This window comes from Drosophila biarmipes, chromosome 2R (genome assembly GCF_025231255.1).
Source record: "Drosophila biarmipes strain raj3 chromosome 2R, RU_DBia_V1.1, whole genome shotgun sequence".
NCBI lineage: Eukaryota > Metazoa > Arthropoda > Insecta > Diptera > Drosophilidae > Drosophila > Drosophila biarmipes.
The window spans coordinates 12,201,487-12,219,142 of NC_066615.1; the positions used below are offsets into that span (position 1 = coordinate 12,201,487).

Sequence of the window (17,656 nt, forward strand, 5' to 3'; positions counted from 1 at the left end):
AGCATGTCGCGCGTTTGTTTTATTTCTTTAATTCATGAGCAGGAGCGGTTTGAGCCAACTGTTCATGGTCCACCGGGCGAAGGTGAGGTGCGTTGGCCAACTGTGCGTTAAGTCATTGAAAGTCAATAATACGGCTCCCCACTCTGGCTACTTTCATTGAATAGTAGCGCAAAAAAACGCAGGGAATACCCGTTCATCCGGTTAGAAAAGAGTGACGCGGAGGGGCACAAGTCACTGTTCCCGGTCCAAGTCACGGTTGCGGCTGCAAGAGGCGCAGGAGCCGGCCGTATTATTTATGACTTGTGCCACCACTTGGCTACTATCTGAGATTTGTGCTTTCATTAATTATGCAAGATTCCTGAGGGGCTCTCATACAATATCATTTTATTTCGTTTTGTTTTGACTCGGGTTGGGTCGTATTCGGGAGTGCCTTCTTTTGGGAATGATAAATAGCCCGAGATTAATAAGGCGCCTGGCTAAATGGCGTGGAAAGCATTCAGAGTCGACGATTATGAAATTTGGCTTCTTATCTGATTGTGTCTCCGGGGTTAATCGGAATGAAATCATTAGCTCATCGAAATACAAACTAATTAAAAATGTATCTCAGCTGAAAGATATAAACCATTGCTTACCCTTATCCATTCCTCCCCAAAACCTTAGAAGCACACTCTGATTTTGTTGATTGTATTCAAATTTTTGTTTCTTTTATTTTATTTATTTTTTTGTCGGATTTTCTGCTTTGCCTTTTTTCAATTTGATTTTCGTTATCCTAGTTTGTTGAAGTTTGCAAAAATCGAAGTTTAAACAAAATAAATTCTAACTTTGTTGTTGCTTTAAGTGTTTGTCAAAGTTCGCGTTAACTATACAAGAAATGTCGATTATTAAACGTTAGCAACGCTGATTACGAATACCAATATATAATTAGGTGTATATTTATATATATAGTGTGTATATTCATTATTGTATGTGTCTAAATTGCTGATATGGGATGCTAAACTTACAAAATCAAATTACGCCCAACAAAATGGTCTCGAATGCGCGATATTATTTCGTTTTTGTTTACAAGGTGTTTTAAGCTTATGAATTATATTTAAACGTTAAACATTATGGTAAATTTAAATTAAATTTCAAAATCCTTTGCGTTTGTTATTGTTTTGCTCACACAGAAACACAGACTGCAGTTTTGCTTAAGAAGCGGTTTCAAGAAGCCCGACCCAAAGTCGAGCATTGTATACGGGGCTGCCAAGAGAAACGATCCGGGTCTTCCTTAGATCTTCCAAGACAAAGTTTATACATTCGCTGGGGGTTCCCTTGGCCCTCCATCGCCACGTGAAGCTTAGAACCAGTAAAGATCCTTCGAAGACTCCTGAACTTGCGCCACCTGCGCCTCTAGACCTGAAACACAGAATAGGTTTAGACTTTTAGAAGACTTAAAAAAAAAAGTGTTTTATTATTCTAAAAGTGAACTTAAGCATGCTGAAACTTGTCCCGATAGGTTGCTTTAAAACCCGCGTTTCGATAAATTCGTAACTATCGATAGTTGTGTTAACAAGATATGTCATTCGCACTTTGGCAAAATGTCAAGTTTATACTAAAACTTTGTATTCCTCTCACTCCCTTAAGCTAAGGGAAAGGTATCTGCTAGTCGAGGCACTTGACTATAGCGTTTTTGTTTGCTTTTAATATAAACTAATCCGTTTTGTTTCAAATGAAGAGTAACGTGTATCTGCGTATCTTAGTTTGTAATCATTCGAATACTTATCATCGGATGGATAAGAGATGGATTATGAATCTAACAATTATACACTTTAATTTTGCTGGCTGACTCACCTGCCATTGTGGGGTAGCTGGAGTACTCCAGGGCGTGGGCCGTCGGCTGGTCGTGGTGCAGCCTGTAAGAACGAGAGGCCGGAGAAACAAGAGGTCAGAACCTGGTCTATGGGGCAGGGGCAACCCTTCGAGGGACCCACTCACCTGGAGCCGTGGCTGGCGTACTGCTGGGGCAGCCTCAGGAGACTGCCGTACTGGGCCATGTTGTGGTGGTAGGCGTGGGCGTGGGCGGCATGGGCGTGGGCTGCGTGGGCATAGGAACCATAGTGGGCCGCATGGGGGACCCACGGATCGGTGGCGTAGCCGGTGTCCGTCGCGGTGCCATACAAGTCGCTGACCTGCAGATAGATATCCGATCGGATTACAACTTATTTACCATGGAGCCGGAGGAGAAGGAGCAACAGCAGCAGGATCGGAGGCTCCTTGAAGTCGAAATTGCCTCACGTATTGCCGGCAATCAGCCTCTGGTCTCTGGGCCACTGGCATTGTTATTGGTTATGGGACTGGGCTTACCTGGTGGTGTGTGGGCGCGGGTATGGGGTGCACGTAATTGCTGTTCCAGAACGACGGTGGGAAATTGCGATTCGACATCGGGCTGCTGCCCTCTGCAAGCACAAAATGGGGGAGTCGTTGAGGGCATATGTATACACAAAATGATAATGGTTCACGAATTATTGTTTAATCGTGCTAAATTTACCGAGACATTCAGGCGTGCAAAGCGGCGGAATTGAGAGGCTTTTGTTGTGCATATTGCGCTCATAGGAGCACTTGAAAAACTGAATACCAATGAGGAAAACCAGAAGTAGCTATTAAACTGAACTATCTAGAGGTAGGATCTCAGCTATATTTAAACTGTTTATGTTCAATACGATTTTAGAAAAATGTTCAGAGAATTTTACTTAAACACACCCAAAACTAAAATAATATTTTGAAGAGTTTCTTTTCATATATGGTATATATATTAAAAAGTATAGATATGGTCGAAGGATCTGGATGTAATGCCTAAACATTAGTAATGCATTTTTTTTGTTCTTTTTCAATATTCCGTAATCCAAAACAAATATAATACTTAAGCTCTGTGCTGATTTCGCTAAAAATATACACAAGTATGATCACCCAATATAAAAATCTTAACGTTCTCAGACTGTTTCCAATTAAATCATCTTCTTAATGGGTATAAATACCTAAGTAACGAGAAGCAATCGCTTGAAGGAGGTGTTATGCCATGCCTCTAGGGGCAATTTCCATTCACTTGCGGCAATGATTAACTGGCGAACCGGCGGGTCTTGTGGGGATTCTGAGCCCCTGGCTTCGGGATTGGTTAGGGACTCTCCTCGGAGTCCCATTGTGAGTCTCCATCTGCATCTGCAACTCCATCTCCGCCTCGGCGGCGGCGCCATGGCCTGTTGCAAATAACTGAGCGGAATGTTTTCGGTTGTCGTCCGTGCGCGTTGTCGCGCTGTTGTTCGGGATCATCACTTGTATTAAATGGTTGTAAATCTACGCGTTTATGAAATCGCGCGACGCCGCCAACCAGCGGAAGGAGCAGGAAAGACATCTCCATTATGTGTAATGGAGCTCCCTCAGGAGACCGGGGGCCCAAAAATAGCAACTGCAATTGAGCGGCAGGAGATACCAAAAACTTGCATAGGCTTGCATTTGCGTTGACAACATTCCAAACTCGATTCGAGAGAAAAATATACAACAACTGGAGGAGTCTCGAGGATGAGGCTGAGGATGAGTTCGAGGATGGCGATGAGGATGAGGATGAGGACGAGGCCGGAGGATGTGCTTGTGGGGATGTGTAATGTTTGTGCTTGGCTGCCGTCGCGATTCGACAACTTTGGCCGGCACGTTGGCGAGTGTGCCATGCATGCTGATGACGTTGAGGATGTGGCTGTGGCTGTGGCTGTGGATGCGGCTGATGATGATGATGATGCGGCTGGGATACGACGATACCGAATGCTCGATACTGGGATGCCATGCCGCGTGCCTTTTTTTTGGCCCCAGCACGGCCAGAAGTCGTCATCATCGTCCCATTGCCATTCACTCACTCGCTCAGCTGAGGCCGTGGAATTCCCATTAATGTGCAAACAAGCAGACTGCCAAAGATATTTCTACTCCAGCTCCTTCAGTTAGCATTTCACTTTCGGCGAGGGGCTTCAAAAGCGAAAGCCGCACTACCTGTCTCACCTTTCACCTCCTGGCCTAATGAAGAGAGCGTGGCGATTTATGGCCCGATAAGGCTCGATCGCCAGCGTTGACACATAACTTATAACCGTACAGAGAAAAGTATCTTGGCCTAGCCAGGAGATTCATAGTTTGGGAGTACTACACAAAAAAAGTTGGAATATACCTCAGGTGTCTTGCAAAAACCATCTTGTCTATGATTCCATTTAATTTTTGTTAGAAACTTGAAGCCTATATCACGAATTACAGTAAGAATAACAAAACAAAAGATGTTCTACTTATGTTTTGATAATTATACATATATTACATAAGGTGTTGATGCATCGTTAAATTCCTAATCGATACTAGTCATATGAAATGTTATTATAATAGGTATTCCTCTAAACTGAAACCATCATATAATATCATAACTTATCATACGAATATATTGAATAAATTCAGATGTTCCGTAAAAATATGCATCTGTGGGTTTTAAAAGTTAGAACCCACTATTTTTCTGTGTGCACCTGCATTTCTAGCAGTATCTGCAGACGTATCTCAAAAAGTATCTGCATCTCTATCTGTTTCGGTTTCAGTTTCTGTTTCTGTTTCTGCTTGCGCTTGCGTTTCGGAGAGACTGTTCTCCTGCCTGCAGCGGGTGCCAAGGAATTTTAAATCGAATTCTTTGGGCATCTAATTAAATGCTCCTCGCAGCGGCAGGGAGGGAGGAAACGGAGGGCTGCCTGATGAATCGGGTATTTTCTGATCGAGAAACGCAACGAAACGGATCGGGGAAAAACAGAGAAAAGTGCAAGCGTGCCGTGCTATCTCATCATCTTCTGCGATGCCCTCTTTCGGTTCGTTTTGTTTTTGGGTTTTTCAGTTTTTTCCCCTGTTTTTTCACTGTGCGGAGCAGTTAATTGAAATGCATTTTAAAATCGTAATGAGGAATCTATGCGGCATTCGGCATTGCCACCGTCCGACAACAGCAGCAACAACAACGCCAGCAACTGGCTAGCGAGGCAACAACATCACCATCGACCGCATCGCATTCCGGCGACATTTCATAGCACATTCCAACTTGCAATATATATACATCTGTGCATATAGCATATATAGAGGCGGCACATTGCATTGCGAAAAAATCTTTATAAATGCTGAATAGTTTTAAGCGCACAAATGTAAATGCTTGCCTGTGTGCGCGCTGCTCTCAAATAGACAAATGACCAAAATGAACTTTAAATACCATTAAGCAGACATCGAAAGGGGGAAAACAAGAGGCGAGAAAGTAAACAAATTTAAACAAAACCACTTCGATGTTTACTTTTTGCGCAAATTGTATTTAAGGGACAGTTCTATAATGGGCAATGTGTGCCACTGTGCGGCAGTTGGCAGAAAATGCCACGGGCACCCTACTAAGAGGAGAATTCAGTGCATCACCCTACTGTGACAACTTAAATATTTAATAATTGGAATTAAAGTGAGAGTCTAAGGATAACTTATGAACAACCTCTTTAATATTTTTATCCAACAAATTTATTTGCCACAAGCACCTTATTAGGAGCAGAATTTTCTAAGTTGCAACACCCTACTGCATTTCGTTAATTATGATTTGAACAAGCTCTATAATATTAAAAAAAAAAGTTAATAATTTTAATACTGAACAATTTCACAACCAATCCTCTGATAGAAAATGAAATTTTGAAATATTTTAAAATTACCATAAACTTAAAAGCAAGCCAATTATATTGCATCAGTCAACAATAATAATCCAATCTATTCTCTACTACTAGCTTGCGTTTGCTTATTTGTTGGTCAAATTATTTGCTCCAGGAAACAGATTTTGATTTAAATTTCGGGAAACCAATCACCGTAAATTCGTAGTTAAGCAGCCTGCGGAAAATTTCCAATTATCGCATAACGAATGGGGGAATCGAATGGAAACTGAATTTTCGCACAATCAAAGTGGTGGCATTTCCTCAAAGCAGGCGGGAAACGTGGAAAGCGGGGGGAAAATCGAGGAAATGGCAGCCACAGAAACTCAATAAAATCCCAGGTTTAACTGCAATTGGCGGTGTGGCAAAGGAATACACCACAAAGTGCTCCGTCGAGGGCACGGGGGGCGGTACGTCGATGCCGGGAAATTGGCCGGTGGGCGGGACACGTACGGAACATTAGCATTACGGCGACTACGACTGTCGGCACCTGCTCAGCATTCAAATGCGGGGATAATTGATTGATTGAGCCAGTGGGCACAAATTAACAAAGCCGACGAGATGATCATAATGAAAATCTTCACTCGACAAGGCTGAATTCGTTATGCCTGAGCAAAACTGCATCAGGGCAATTAAAATCGAGATACAAAAATCAAGGGAAAAGCGCAAAAAACATACACATGTTGGGGTATTTTTATACAGATACTCGCATCGCATGCACATACGTTTATATAGTATGCAGCAGATAGACGGACAGGCAAAACAGACAGGCATGAACAAACGAAACGTTTATCTTCATTAAAGGAGGTAATTAATTTTGAAATCGAAAGAACAAGCGAGTGGCAAGTGGCAACTTGATTTATTTGTTTTATTGTGCGCCCGTTTTTGGTGTGTGCGGTGAGTGTTCGCATTCACAGACGTTTCACAAGCTTGTGGAGGGGACACAATAAAGTGGCATCTTAAAGTGATTCTCTACTACAATCGCACGGCCGGCGATGAGTGGGACTAAATGTACATATTTCGAATAGTTTTCACAAAAAGATGGATTAAAGTCTACCTCTTTAATGGGGATTTTAATTTACAGCATATTTTTATAGGCTTTTAAATGTCTAACATGTAAAAAACAGCATAAAAGATCTGAACATTAACAAGAGGCTTCAGTTAATAAAAAATGCTGTTGGGTTTTATTTTTTTACTTTAAGGAGCTCCAAAGGGAACCTATTTATCGATTGATTCGTGCTCAAAACTTTTCCCTCCCTCGGGAGGGAGCTGCATATTTTCCTAACCATATTCTAGCACACTCAAAGTTTACACACATTAACCCGCAAATTCTGTATCGATACAAGGTCATCAATCAAGTTATGTGCAGTTGAAAAAATGGCTCAGACCTTAAACCACTTAACACACTGAAAATTCTGTAACTTTTCTATTATTTCCAGGCATCTCATTCTTTCCCACACACTAACACATTCCGAAAGGCATAATTTGCCTGTTGTACATTTTCCGAGAACATTTTAATAACTTTGCTGGAACTGGTGGCGTATTTTCACCTAATTATGCCCCCATTTTGGGGGACAAGTGGGGCAGCGCCGCAAATCGAGGCAAACACGCAAACTGACAGCCGCGACAAGTACATGACATGAGCGGTTCTTTGATCACAACTCGGCGGAGCCACAAATGAGTCGGAAAAGGGAGGGGAGCCTGGAGTACAAGCTGATTATCCTCCTACAAGTAGAAGTTTGTTTTATACAAACGGCGAAAGAAGAGCTAGAAGATTATCATAATTTTGACAACTAGAATCAACAAGGCAGATGTTGCTTGGCATTTAAAAAATAGTCTTTGATTTATTGCGCAAAAATATGTGACTGTGGTAGGCAAAACAAAGAACCAATATTGCAGAACACGTAGAAAATAAAAAATGGCGGTTCCATTTTTAAAACATTCTTTTCTCTTTTAATCTTTTTGGCAGGAGGTCTTTTCTTAGACAGATTTACTGCTGACGCTAGATTGTTAGGAGTAACTTTAACATGGCGCCCAAACAGCTAATAAGTTACTTATAATAAATTGTTTCACTATAATGACGAGAACCATAACTTTTACAAGGCGCACAAACAAGAAAATTTATTTACTAATTTTACAACAAAATTGTTCGTATGATTGATCAAAACACTAACTTTAACATGGCGCCCAAACAAATTTACAAACTAATTTCTATCTTGGTGGTTCTTTAATAGTTTCATTCACTCCATTTTTTAGAGAAATTACTATTACATGGCCCCCAAAAAGGGAAATCTATCCCCTTATTTAAATCAATGATTCATTTTACTACAATTATTAATTTTTACATGGCCCAAAAACAGTGAAATTTTTGATCTTAAGCACTATTTCCTCCTTTTCTCATTTATTTTTTGATTACTCCACCTACCTTTAGCATCCTTATTGTTATAGTTGAGGGCGCGGGAAAAGTGCTCGTCCACCTGGCTGGCCGTGTCCCCCGAATAGTTGGTGAACACAACGCAGGAGGCGGATAGATACTGAGCTTGTCCCTGGCCGCTGCTGCCCAGTCCTCCACCTCCGCCACTGCCTCCTCCTCCACTGCCCATGGGAGCTTCCAGGGTTGGCAGATTCTTGGGTATTGCCCCCGTTCCGCCGCCATCGCCGCCGCCCCCCGAACCCGTTCCGCCCGCTGAAGATGGGCCGCCCGTCGCTCCACCGCCGCCGTGCAGCGAGTGGCTGTGCGAGTGGGCGTGGCGCGGGGAGTCCGGACCGGAGGAGCAGGATGATTCATTGTGATGCTGATGTTGTTGGGAGCCCACCAGGCGTGCTGAAAATCGGAGAGATATGAGGGTGAGTGGAAAAACTATTAAATATTCGCGAAATAATGGCGAGTATCCAAACGGGAAGAATATGATATAATTTATTGAATGCTAACTGGTTTGGAATGCGAGTGCCTCGGCTGAAATTTCAAGAATTTTCAAATTAATTAGCTACGAATGTGCGATGGCTATCTGGCTCTCCCTCACTATGGCTCTTTCACTCGCCTGAATTTCATTGTGGTGCCAAAAAATAAATGTTATGCAAACACTGACATTGACGATTTCTAGGAATTCTCACATGTAAAACCAGCAAAATAAATGGTTTGAAATGTTTAAATTAGCAAAAATTACCAGCCATTTCTGGAGCATATAGCTACTTTCATTTTTACTTTATTATTAAAGCTTTTTGCTTGACCTTTAGAGCTAAACTTTTTTAATGTACTAATCAAGAAATAATTACTTTTAGGGGATCTTTAAACTTAAATGAATCATTAAACCAATTACTTATGATTATTGCCAAGTTATCAACATTCCTCTTCAAATTACGGCAGTAAAATGAATAATTTATCTTTTGAGAATTATTATTACGATATGATATGAACTTCCGATACTTATATTGAAACAGAAAAAAAACCAACGGTACAACTAAAATCTTTTGATACAGAGAGAGGAATCTTCACATATATACTCATGATTTAAAGTAGAACATTTAAATAACGAACATATATCGAAATATTGGAAAAAACACTCTTTAGAACATTTTTTTATTTTATATGCCGTTTTAGAATACGAATTTCATATACTTTTAAGGATTATCCTCCTATTATAATTAAAGATGGATGTGAACTTGAGTTCGGAACCCACATTTTAAGAGAAATGTTGCTAACGTATTGTCTTAATTCTTTTCACTCTATGGGGGTTCAGTTTAAAGGTGATCCTAACTCACCTTCAGCTTCGCTGCGCGGCACGATGAGATCCTCTTCTTTGGTTTGGTGCGTATGCGTGTGTGCGTGCGGGTGCGTGTGTGCGTGGGCGAGGGAGTGGGCGTGCGAGTGGGCGTGCGTCCTGTGCGAACTGTGCAGCGAGTGTCCTGCCGCCCCACTCAGCACAGGACTCATGCCGAGGCCGACGCTGCCCACACTACTGCTGCCGGGCACAACATTGCTGCCGAGCAGTCCGCCCGCCGGTCCGCCGGCCAGGCCCCCCAGTCCGCCCAGCCCACCGCCTCCGAGTCCGCCGGAGGAGCTGGCCTGATTCGCCGCCACTGCCACCGCCGCCGCCGCGCTGTTGTGCGCCGCTGCTGCCACCGCCGCGGCGGCATTCGCGCTCACCGAGGGCGGCAGGATCGGGCTGCAGGGCGAGTGGGAGCTGCCGGAGGCACTCGACGAGGCGGCCAGGTTGACGCCCGAGGACGAGTACAGATCCTGGTTGAACTGAAAGTGCGCGAAAATATTTTTATTACACATTAAACTCTTTTTTATGGTAGTTTTAGAATTCAGTTTCCTAATTGGTAATATATTTTATGATGAGAATACGTTGGTTATTGTTTATTTTTAAAGTTTTTTTTAGGACCCCCCATGTAAGTACATCGACTAAACGATACAGGTTACTTTTTTGACCAATTTTAAGTTAATGAAAATCGCATATCCTAATGGAGGGCAAGGATACAACAGATGATGAACGCGATCAAGTTAGTTACTTAAAACTTTTTTAATTGCTTTTTGACTATTAGGCGACTATTACGATTCCTGTCAGAATCAATTTGAGTAGGTAAGAGTAGGCATGGGAAAATAGACAGATATAAAAGAAAATAATATGCTTCAAATAATATTTTGGGTTTAAAAGGATTATTGAAACTCTCACAGGCTTTCAACAATTAAAACATTCACTTTTCTTTAGCAAAAAAGGACGTAAATATCTGGATTTGATTGCAATTATGATAAAAAAATCTAATTTTGATCTACATAGACTGGGATTACTCACTAAATATAGGTTTATGTTTAAATGGAAGGTCATTTTTTATTTTAGTTTAACTGGAAACGTTATGAAGTTGAGAGAATGACAAGTAAGTTTGGATATCGAAATAAGGTAAAGGGTTTCAGAGTACTCACATAGCCATTTACAATCGTTTTATTTGTTTTTAACTATTCTACGGCTATTTTCATATTCCCGAATTTTAAAATTAGTTATACTTGCGAGCACAATTTCAAGTTTTTCAAAGCTTGGTATATGTCTGACCACGCTCCCCTTCAAACCCCATTTCCGAATGTATAAGTGGATGTTCCTAGCAGATTCCCGAAAGGTTGGCGGGCCCGTAATGAGTTATGGGACGCGTTGCAGCAAATTGAAAATGACACAATAAGAAATTTATGATGATGGAAAATGCGAGTGAGGCCATTAAATTTACGAGCGTTTGGCGCATATTATCACGGACTCGGGCCAAGGTTGCGCCGCTCCAAATGGTTGGATGGAATGGAATGGGGTTGGGATAGGGAAAGATGGGGGCTCGAGGTTAGAACTGAAATGGGAGAGCGGCCAGAAGACGATAATCACGCCGCAATCTCCTGCTTAGCGGACTGTCAAACATAATGCGGCGCTGGCGACGATTTACGAGCAACACCTTCGACCGCCCCTCCGACTTCCCCTCGTAATGAGCCCATTAGTGGCTCCCTAGAAGATAACCCCATGGAACTCGCTGCCCTGCCCGCTACGCCACATTTGCTGCCGAAAACCGTTCTAAATTTAAGCATAAACTGCCAGCCGAGCGAGGCGAACCCCAACCCATTGCCCAACTCCATCTCGCAGGCGCATGCCAATTATGATCTCGTGTCCTAGGGGTTAATAATGGGTTAACCGGGCACGAACCATTTGAAAGAGTGCATCTTGGGCATTGACAGCGGCCCTGATTTACGAGCGCCGTTGAGTATCTGGCAGATACAACAGCTGCTCGGCTGTTGGGAGGCCACTTAATTAGAGGAAAAGCGCTGAGTCAGCAGAAAGCAACTTGCTAATAGATACAGATACAAATTGATTGAGATACAGCTGCGGCGAAAGGTGCAGCTTCACAGGCACTTGCCGCAAATATGCGGCAGCCAGATCATGTATCTGCATCTGTCACCTGGCTTAAGCACATAATCAATGCGTTCCGCCTTATCGCCCAACACTATCAGCGACGACGGTCCAAATTGGAGGCGGGATCCTCGTCCCCGCATCGCGGATCCCAAGGCACGGATACCGAATGGTGGCCAAGTGCAGTAGCGTAGGCGAAACAATGCGCAGATACAAAAAGCACAGTCGCTGCGTATTGGTACACTCGAAAATACCTCGGGAGCTATTGGTGAAGACATTTGTTATCTTACTAAAGTTAAGCTCTTTGAGAAGGTAACAGATATATTTGGGAGCCAAACTCTAACTTTAAATGAAAACTTCTTAAAAAAATGGAAACCGATGTTTCAAGCAACTATACAGAACTGGAAAACCAATAATTCTTGAGGTATATTTTTGATCACAATATGTAAGAAACAATTTATTTTTCATAAAAAATCTTGTTACATTTTATAAGAATTATTACGAAAAGTATATTCCTTGATCCCAAAAGAGAAATAAAATAGCAAGGAAACTAGCTAACCAGGTGGAATTATAGTTTTTTTGTAAAAGGATTGAGAATCCAAGAATAAAAACCGTGGTAACATATTTCCACTTAAAATAATGCCCAAAGATGGTCTTTATGTACGATCTTTATAAGTAAACTCTAGATAACAATACCTATTTAATGTTCAGAAGACTAGTGGGTACGCAATTGTATCAGATCAACCTTCTTCTGGTGTACTTTTCGCCGTGTATCTGGTTCCGATGCGAATCGGCTGCAGTGTTATTAGCTGCAGGCGATATGTCGGTTATGCCGAGCAGTCAGACCTTCGATCACACGGCATAAATCACCGGGGCTGGGCAGACGAACCAGCGACAATATTTCGGGGCCCAGAGCTCTTTTTTCGAGCTCCCAGGTTTATCTGCGATCGGTTGACAGAAGGCCCCAGGATCGCATCGGCATGGTTATGCTTGGGCGTTGGCAGCGGGGTGAGCAGATCGGCAAGAACTAATGGCGATACACACAATAAATTAACCGAACGGTCCAAGGTTTCGGTTTGTTTATTTGTTTTATTTTTCGGGCTGGCTAAAGTGTCGAAAGGGCGGACGAAAATTGTGCGTTTTGGGAACGAAATAAACCGGTCACCCGGCTGAGCCTGAAGCTGCTGACTCAATCTGCGATTGGCTCGGCGGAGGAGCCGCAAGGAGGCCCATATGCCGAGCAGGCTTTATCGCGGTCCCTCTTTATGGGCATGCAAAAGCATAGAATCAGAATCGTGTCGTATCGGTTACTTACATAAAAGGCCAATTTCGATTTGGTGCCGCGGCCTTGTATAATTGGAACTTGCGACACAAGAATTTCTTTGTGCCCCAGCGGCAACGGCAACTGCCCCATGGACTTTCAGCCTCTTGGACCACGGTCGACGGAACGCGACGGTCAGAGGTTTTTGGGCCTGGACTGGACACTCGCAGTGGACCGGGGCCCTCGCGATCGTGAGAACTTTTCTGTACTTGTCACAGAAATCACAGCGAAATCTTCGAAATCAATGTTAGCAAAAAGCGGGAGAGGCGAAACAAAGCCAGCATTGACTCGCGGAATTCCTTGAAATGTTTCCCTTTATTTCGCCAGCTTTTTTCGCCCTGTTCTTTATTGTTTCGGGTTTCCCAAATCGATTTGCGTTCTGCGCGAATTCTTATGATTTGTTAGGAGCGTCTAATTATTCAGTCGCGACCGGGCCGAAACAAATTGATGTGCAGGCAACAGTAGCGGCTGGCCTTGGCCAGAAGTGAAAAGAGCCATCAATCAGCCGGGCTGTGGGTTCTAGCAAAAGGCCAGCATGACTCATCACCGGTGCTTTCCCTCCGCCAAGTTGTCCTCAAACTTGTTTTAAAGGAGTGCGCTTTTCGCTTAAGTGGAAACACATAAACAGGAATCCCTACAAAACGTTCTTGTGGTTTTCCTCTACGACCAGTCTGTGCTTTATGTAAGGCTACCAGCAATTCGCTTTTACATTCGGGGGATTTACAATAGTAACACCTACTTGAGTTTTACTCAAATTTTAAAGTGTGTCAAAAACGGATAAAATATTGGCAAATGATTTCTGAAATATGCTTGAAATACTTGTATCTTGAACCTCCTCTACAAAATAAAAACCTGTGGTACGTGGTTGACTTCTACCACAAATGCTAGCAACTTATTTGGCATTAAACGATGAATGAGAATTTAAAGTTGGGAAATTGTTGACACCTTTTTACGTGCTCGGCCACTAAAACCACTTCGCCTAAAGCTCAACAATTTCCTCTCCAAAAATGTCGAAACAACAAATTCTGGCACTAACAGTTTTTGTTGGTCCGCTTCATTTTTTATCTGACGTTTTGTATGAGGTTAATACTTCGTTTTCAAGAGGTCTACAAATTTCAACTCAACCTGAATACCTAATAATGATTTGACTCGGGTTTGTCAAATCGCCTGCAGTCGGACCGTCTTAAAATTGTATTCTTCTAGTAGGAATTTACTAATTCAGTAGCAAATCATACTAATATTCAATCTTTATATACTGCCTGTGCACAATAAAAGCACGACTGCATCAAGAGACTTCACCTTTTTTTTTAGTACTGCTGATTAAGACAGAGTATTAGATTATTATAATCATAATCCGACCTCGTCTCAATGAAATTTTATCCTTTCCATTTTGATATGTTCGTAATACACACATTCCTTTTAAACTAAAGGTATTTTGTAGCTTTTCCAATTGCCGCAGGAACCGCTAAGAAGTTTTTGTTAGTAATTTCTTCTTTGGATAGAATGTGGCTTACCAGAAAAATGGTACAAAAACAGCGAGTTCTTCAGAAGAGATGGCCGATAAATATATCGCAGTTTAAAAATGCGATTGGAACCGAATTCAACTCTTTGGCTCTCTATCACAAGTCACTGTCGTGTTTATACTTCAAAAAGTCTTTTGTATATATAGTTTAGGACTTTTATTCTAATAATCTTTCCATATGCGTTTACATTATTGTACCTTTATTATATAATTTTATGGCATGAACTAAGTTTTTACAAAACGTAATCTCTTTTCTACACAACTTTAATTGCCTATAACCTTTAATAAATGGTCCGATTTGATGGGTAGATGTATTGATAAAACAAAACAATCTCAATAGGCCCTAGAGGAAATGTAGGTCAATCGGTTGGTAATAAATACCTTTCAGTTAAAATTTGCATTCAATCATTAAAACTGTAGGTTCCAGTTTGCAGATTTTTGGGGGCGTTAGAGTGGCCTCGCAGGAACCCCTAGAATCTACCTACATATGTACATACATATATGCTTAATATAAACTATCAAGCTCTTATAGTTTCAGAGATAAATGCGTTTATAAAAGCGTCCGACGGACATGACTAAATTAAGAATATAAGCTTTTCCCAGTTATCCTAATTTAAGAATCGTTTTGGTTTTCCAAAAATTATATTAGTATTTCCAAATTATACAAGGAATATTTCTGACTTTTAAGAAATAGTATATACTATACTGCATCGTGTTATCCCTTAAAAAGTCCTAGTTAATAAACATTAAAGAAAATTAAGCCGGCTTTATAAGCTTAGTATTTTGATAACCTGCGCATTTTACCAATCTGTCGAAAACTATAGTTTTTAAAAGTCAAAGTCACCACTTTTCCCCCAAAACTCCTCGGAGGGTGGTGGCCGAATCGATTTGAATGGCCCCGTAGGGGCGGTACTCACCCTCTCATACTGGTAGAACGATCGACTAGGTCCAGCGCGCCCGTACAGATATGGATAGTAGGCACCGTACATAACTTCGGGGCAGGACACTGCCATTGTCGCAGCGGCAATCGCACTTGCAACTGCAACTGCCACTCACTCACACTCACTCACTGTTTCTGCGGCTTTTGCGATGGATGCTAGTTAAATTGGTATTGTCACTCGAGCGGGAATTGTGATACCAATGCCCGCGGTTCGAATTGGATTTGCAATCGTACCGGGGTTGCAATTCTCTGGGGGGAGAGAAGAGGTATTGGTGGGGGGTGCGCGGAGGTTAAAACTTGGAGCAATTATAAAACCGGCTCCCGAGTCAAGGCGTGTTTTGTTGTTTCTGCTGCAGCAGGCGTAGTATTTATTTCTTTTGTTGGCTGGCGAAATTCCTGGAATGAAAACTCCGCTCGGCTAATTATATTTACATATTGTAAAACACCATCGCGTTTGTATCAAGAGCTGTAATTGCTTTTCGTCTTTTTTGTTTACGTCTCAGTTGGGTTTTTTCTTTGTTTTTTCGCAAACTTCTTTCTATGGTGGGTATTTTCTTTTTCCTTTCGACGCTTGTATCTGCCCCTCGTCGCAGCACAACTTTCTTCACTCGTATCTTTCTTCTTTGTTTGCTTGTGCAGGCAATTGCAATTATCATTTCCACATTGTTGATTGCTGTTAGTCGTTGTTTTCTATTATTTTTTGCAGTTTCTTTGCTGTTTTTATGCGGCCATTCCCTTTGGCGTTGGAACGTCAATTTCGTTTCTCATCCGCGTTTCCGCCGAAGAATTGCCAGCTGGAAGGAAAATGGTGGAAAGTGCAGGAGAAGGCATTAACAATTGGCTAATTGTGGAAAGAAATTCAGAGCTGCAGAGCCAATTTCTGGCATTTAGGTGAAGAGTGACTTTAATGGTGGGATCAGCCGAACCATAGAGTGTGTTCAACAGTAATTGCATGTAAACAACCAATGAACAAGGCTTCAAAATGGCATTAAAAATCTATAGGAGCCCGTTTTCACATCAAATCGAAAGTTAACTATCCAAGTTAAATACCGAATATTTCGTAATGTAATGAGATACCACACATTTGAGTGTTTTATATGTCATAAAAAGAGTTTGTTTAAAACTGGTTAGAACAATCCGTCGGTGCATAACAATGCAATCAGAAGAAGCATAAAACAATGCTTTTTGTTATTAATTTAGCCAACATTTAAATTTAAAATCGCTTGAATAAGTCAAGAACTATAGTGAAGAAAAGTATAAGCAGAAGAAAAGTATAAACAAACGGAATCCGACGGCAAAAATGAATTTGTTCTTAAATTTCCGTCGGTTTTTAAACAACAATCAACTCCCTAAACTAAGCCTTAGGTCAAATCACAACGAATTTCCCTAGTTCTGAGGTATTCCGCAGAATCTTAATTCGAAATATTCTTTATAAAATGTTCAGTAAAATCTATTTGCTCGAAATTTAATGCCATTTTATTGATATAATATAATTTCAATCCGATTTTGTCCAAAAAGATTTCAAATCTCTTTCAAAAACTTCAGATCATCTTACATTCCAATAAGACCACTACGATCTTATTGGAGCCCTGATTTGGCACTGTCAACTTACCACTGAAAAATGTTAAGTGTAATCCAACAAGTTTTTCAGCTTATTTAGCCTGAATCAATAGATAGAATATTCCTTATAGAGCACTTTTGGAAAGTATTCGACAATTTCACAACTCTTGACTTTTATTCGTTTGGATCGTTTTGTTGTCGCTGTTAATTTGAATAGTAATTAAAATGATGCACGCTGCGGAATTTGCACGTGAATACTTGAGATTTTGGCGCAGTTTTTGCTGCCGATTATTTTTAACCGAAAACGAGCAGCAAACATTTGGCCGGCGCACTCAATGAAAATATTTTCGCTAAATCCACAAAATGCCAAATTCCATAAATTCTTGGCGGCCCGATTGGGTGAGGGAGAGCGAGAGAGGGCGACGGCGGTGGCGGTGGCGGGAAAGAGAACGAAACTATCTTGGCAATGGCGATTGCAGCATCCGCGGAAATCTCTACTTTGCAATTGCTTCTTTTTCTCATTCGCTGTGTATTTGCGATGTGGCACTGGGAAAACAAATGAACTGCACTTGCCGCGATCGCTCACTGGGATTGGGATTTGTGGTATGATTTCGATTCCATTTCCATTCGAGATTCTCGTTCGAAAACGCCGCGCGCGGCGGAGAGAGAAAGACACGGAGAGCTCCGGCTGCCGCTCAATCGGAAGAGAAAAAA

General features: G+C 41.7%; 1 protein-coding gene across 1 annotated transcript; it reads right to left on the minus strand.

Annotated features, from left to right (window-relative positions):
• Window positions 1-799: 799 nt before the first annotated feature.
• LOC108030262 (protein vestigial) lies at window positions 800-17,643 on the minus strand. The gene is made up of 8 exons (XM_017103085.3): window positions 16,995-17,643; window positions 15,360-16,176; window positions 9,477-9,963; window positions 8,140-8,538; window positions 2,344-2,435; window positions 1,975-2,168; window positions 1,831-1,892; window positions 800-1,395 (listed from the first exon to the last, which is right to left on the minus strand). The coding sequence occupies exons 2-8, from the start codon at window positions 15,453-15,455 to the stop codon at window positions 1,337-1,339; spliced, it is 1,389 nt and encodes a 462-aa protein (XP_016958574.1). The 5' UTR covers window positions 15,456-16,176; window positions 16,995-17,643; the 3' UTR covers window positions 800-1,336.
• Window positions 17,644-17,656: the final 13 nt, after the last annotated feature.

Excerpts from the sequence above, each read along its gene's own strand:
- LOC108030262 (XM_017103085.3), bottom strand. The coding sequence starts at position 15,455 with ATGGCAGTGTCCTGCCCCGAAGTTATGTACGGTGCCTACTATCCATAT. Across the intron at positions 2,169-2,343 it reads CCGCGCCCACACACCACCAG|GTCAGCGACTTGTATGGCAC; the intron begins GTAAGCCCAGTC and ends ATCTATCTGCAG. Across the intron at positions 1,893-1,974 it reads TACGCCAGCCACGGCTCCAG|GCTGCACCACGACCAGCCGA; the intron begins GTGAGTGGGTCC and ends TCGTTCTTACAG.